Source organism: Marmota marmota, unplaced genomic scaffold (genome assembly GCF_001458135.2).
Source record: "Marmota marmota marmota unplaced genomic scaffold, marMar, whole genome shotgun sequence".
In the NCBI taxonomy this organism is placed as follows: domain Eukaryota; kingdom Metazoa; phylum Chordata; class Mammalia; order Rodentia; family Sciuridae; genus Marmota; species Marmota marmota.
In genome coordinates, this window is record NW_026000130.1 from 5,214,568 (window position 1) to 5,217,101 (window position 2,534).

The window sequence follows — 2,534 nt, forward strand, 5'->3', positions numbered from 1 at the left end:
TGGGGCCGAGCCTGTTGGAAGCCCTGGGGGCCGCCACCTGGGAACGTGGCATCAGACGACCCCCCCCCCCAACTTCCCACCCAAAGGCCCTGCACAGACCTGTCACCTGCAGACCTGGCTCTTTTATGTAACTAAGTGGTACAGGTAACAGTGACGGCTAGTTTGTGGTTCTTCTTGTTTGTTTATTTGTTTCTTTTTGTTGCCAATGGACCTTTATTGCATTTATTTTTAGGTGGGCCTCCACATGCTGGGCAAGCGCTGTACCGCTGAGCCCCAGCCCCTGCCTGGCTCTGTGGCTCTTGTTCTGCCTGCTTTACTGACTGAGTCCTCCTGGCAACTGGGGGAGGGATGTGCCTAACTGTGCCCATTTGAAAGAGGAGGACACTGAAGCCACGAGGCCTGTTCCAAAGCTGTGCTTGGAGCAGCGCGTGTCTGATCCTGGTAACTCTCTGACCCTCTGACTCCCCCACCTCTGGGGCGCTCAGGAAGCTCTTCTAGGTAAGAATAAGAAGCCACCTCTTGTGGCCCTGGGGAGGGCCAGCCCTGGGGGAGGATCAGCCCTGGGGGAGGACAGCCCTCTCCCAGGCTTTGTTAGGAGGCACAGAGGTCCACGCAGTGCCTGCTGGGTGCTGGGTGCTGGGTACTTTCCTAAGCAGTGTCCCATCTAGTCCTCCTGGCACTCTTTGCTTACCCCCTGGCACAAACCAATGAAAGTTCAAAGGCGAAATTGCCCAGGATGGTGCAATGAACGAGGAGCAGAGACAGAAACGGCGATTCAGTGATGACCACACGGGGCCTGGGCAGGATTCCCATCCCCCGTTTACAGATCAGGAGAGTGGGGCCGGAGAGCCGGGCACACCCCCACCCCTGTAATTCTGTACCCCCCCGTTAGCACTGGAAGGAAGCCCAGGGGTCCTCAGTCTTGTGATCCTGGAAAAGCCCCTTCATTTCTCCGAGCTTCGGCCTTCCTCACCTGGGCCGTGGGCCGTCCCAGCGCTGGGCTGAGGTGAGCGGCGCTGGGCACCTGCCCCGGCTGCTCCACAGCAGGCTTTCTGCAGACATCTGCCTGAACTGGAGGCCTCATTTGGTCCCTACAAGGCAGCCTCCGGCCTGGGGCCCTCAGAAAGCAGCCTCCCTCTAATTGGGGGCTGCTGGCTGCCCCAGCAACATGAGTCCCCAGGAGGGCCAAGCTGCCCCAGGGTAAACAGGGCTGATCCGAGGTGACAGCCTGCTCTTCCCGGGCCAGCCCTGATCCTGTCCCTCTTCCTCAATATCGGCTGTGCCCCCTCAGCCCCAGACATGGTGTTTGCTCTGGGTTCTGGGGCCCTGGGAACCGGGTCAGGCCTCTGTGGGCTCAAGGAAGGGAGATTGGGAGGGGCAGGTCCCTCCTTTTCCTCTTCCTCTCTCCCAGGGGCTGTGTGACCTTGAAAAAGCCCTTTCTCTCCTCTGGGTCTCAGTTTCCTCATCTGTTAAAGAAGGCGACTGGACTGGTTGAATCCCTAAGGGTCTTTCCAGCTCTGAGGTTAGGAGAGTACAGGGGGAGGGCTCTGAGGACCTCCGTCCACCCCCTCAACTTACTTCATCCTGACTCAAGAATTTATTCTGGCCTCAGTTTCCATGTAATTGACTCTTGGGACCCAGGAGACCTAGGAGAGCCCTAAGAGCACCTCATTCAACAGCGTCATTTACGTGATGAGGAAATCAGGCCCCGAGAGGCTAAAGGGCTTGCTGAAAGTCACACGACCAGGCTTGGAACCCAGCAGTCCTGACCACAACTTTCCAACATCCAGAGGGAGAGAAGCCAATTTCCCCCAGAACGCTTCTGAGGGAGGTACATTTCCTGGAGCCCCTGCTAGGGCCCCTGGAGGGAGAGCAAGAGCCACTGCTGTCACCAGGATGGCCAAACAGTCCCTAACCCAGGAGGGACCTCTTTTGGAGGGGACAAGAAACTGCAGGCATTTCAGGGTCCCATTGCACTAGGACATGAGCCCCGACACCTTCGGAGACCAACTCTGAAGTCAATACCTTCAAGCTCTTCTGCAAAATCACAGCACCAAAGCGACAGTTTCAGAAACCCCAAACGGCCCAGAACACCTGAAGTCCTCCAAAATACCCGGTGGGTTACTGTTGAAGCCCTCACCTGTATTCCTGCGGCGAAGGGTGGTGATTTTGCCCAGAGTTTCGAACGAGTCCTGACATTATGGATGAGATGTCACTTTCTATCATCTCCTTGGGGAAAAGACAAACAGAAAACAACACTCCCATCAACGACTGACGTGGACAGGGCAGAGACCCAGCTGCCCACAATTTCCCTGCGATTCAGAAGGACAGAGCTCTAAACCACCAACAGAACAGGGAATTTCTGCACAAAACAGGTCACAATCCCAGCGCAATCCTACAAGATTTTAGAGGCAAAGAGAATCGAGGAGATGAAATTACAGGTTCTTAGGAATTCATTGGGAGAAGGGCAGGGGGACATCTCTATAATCCAAATGTCAAGGTTCGGAAAAACCTGGCACTCTCAAAACAGTCGT

The 2,534-nt window shown here is 55.8% G+C and overlaps 1 protein-coding gene across 1 annotated transcript in view; it reads right to left on the reverse strand.

Annotated features, from left to right (window-relative positions):
- Positions 1-2,226, reverse strand: part of Foxn4 (forkhead box N4) — a 20,236-nt gene extending 18,010 nt beyond the window's left edge. Inside the window, exon 1 of the mRNA XM_015500270.2 lies at positions 2,141-2,226. Coding sequence (XP_015355756.2) covers positions 2,141-2,226 — 86 coding nt within the window. The remainder of the gene's footprint in view (positions 1-2,140) is intronic.
- Between the last annotated feature and the right edge of the window lie 308 nt (positions 2,227-2,534).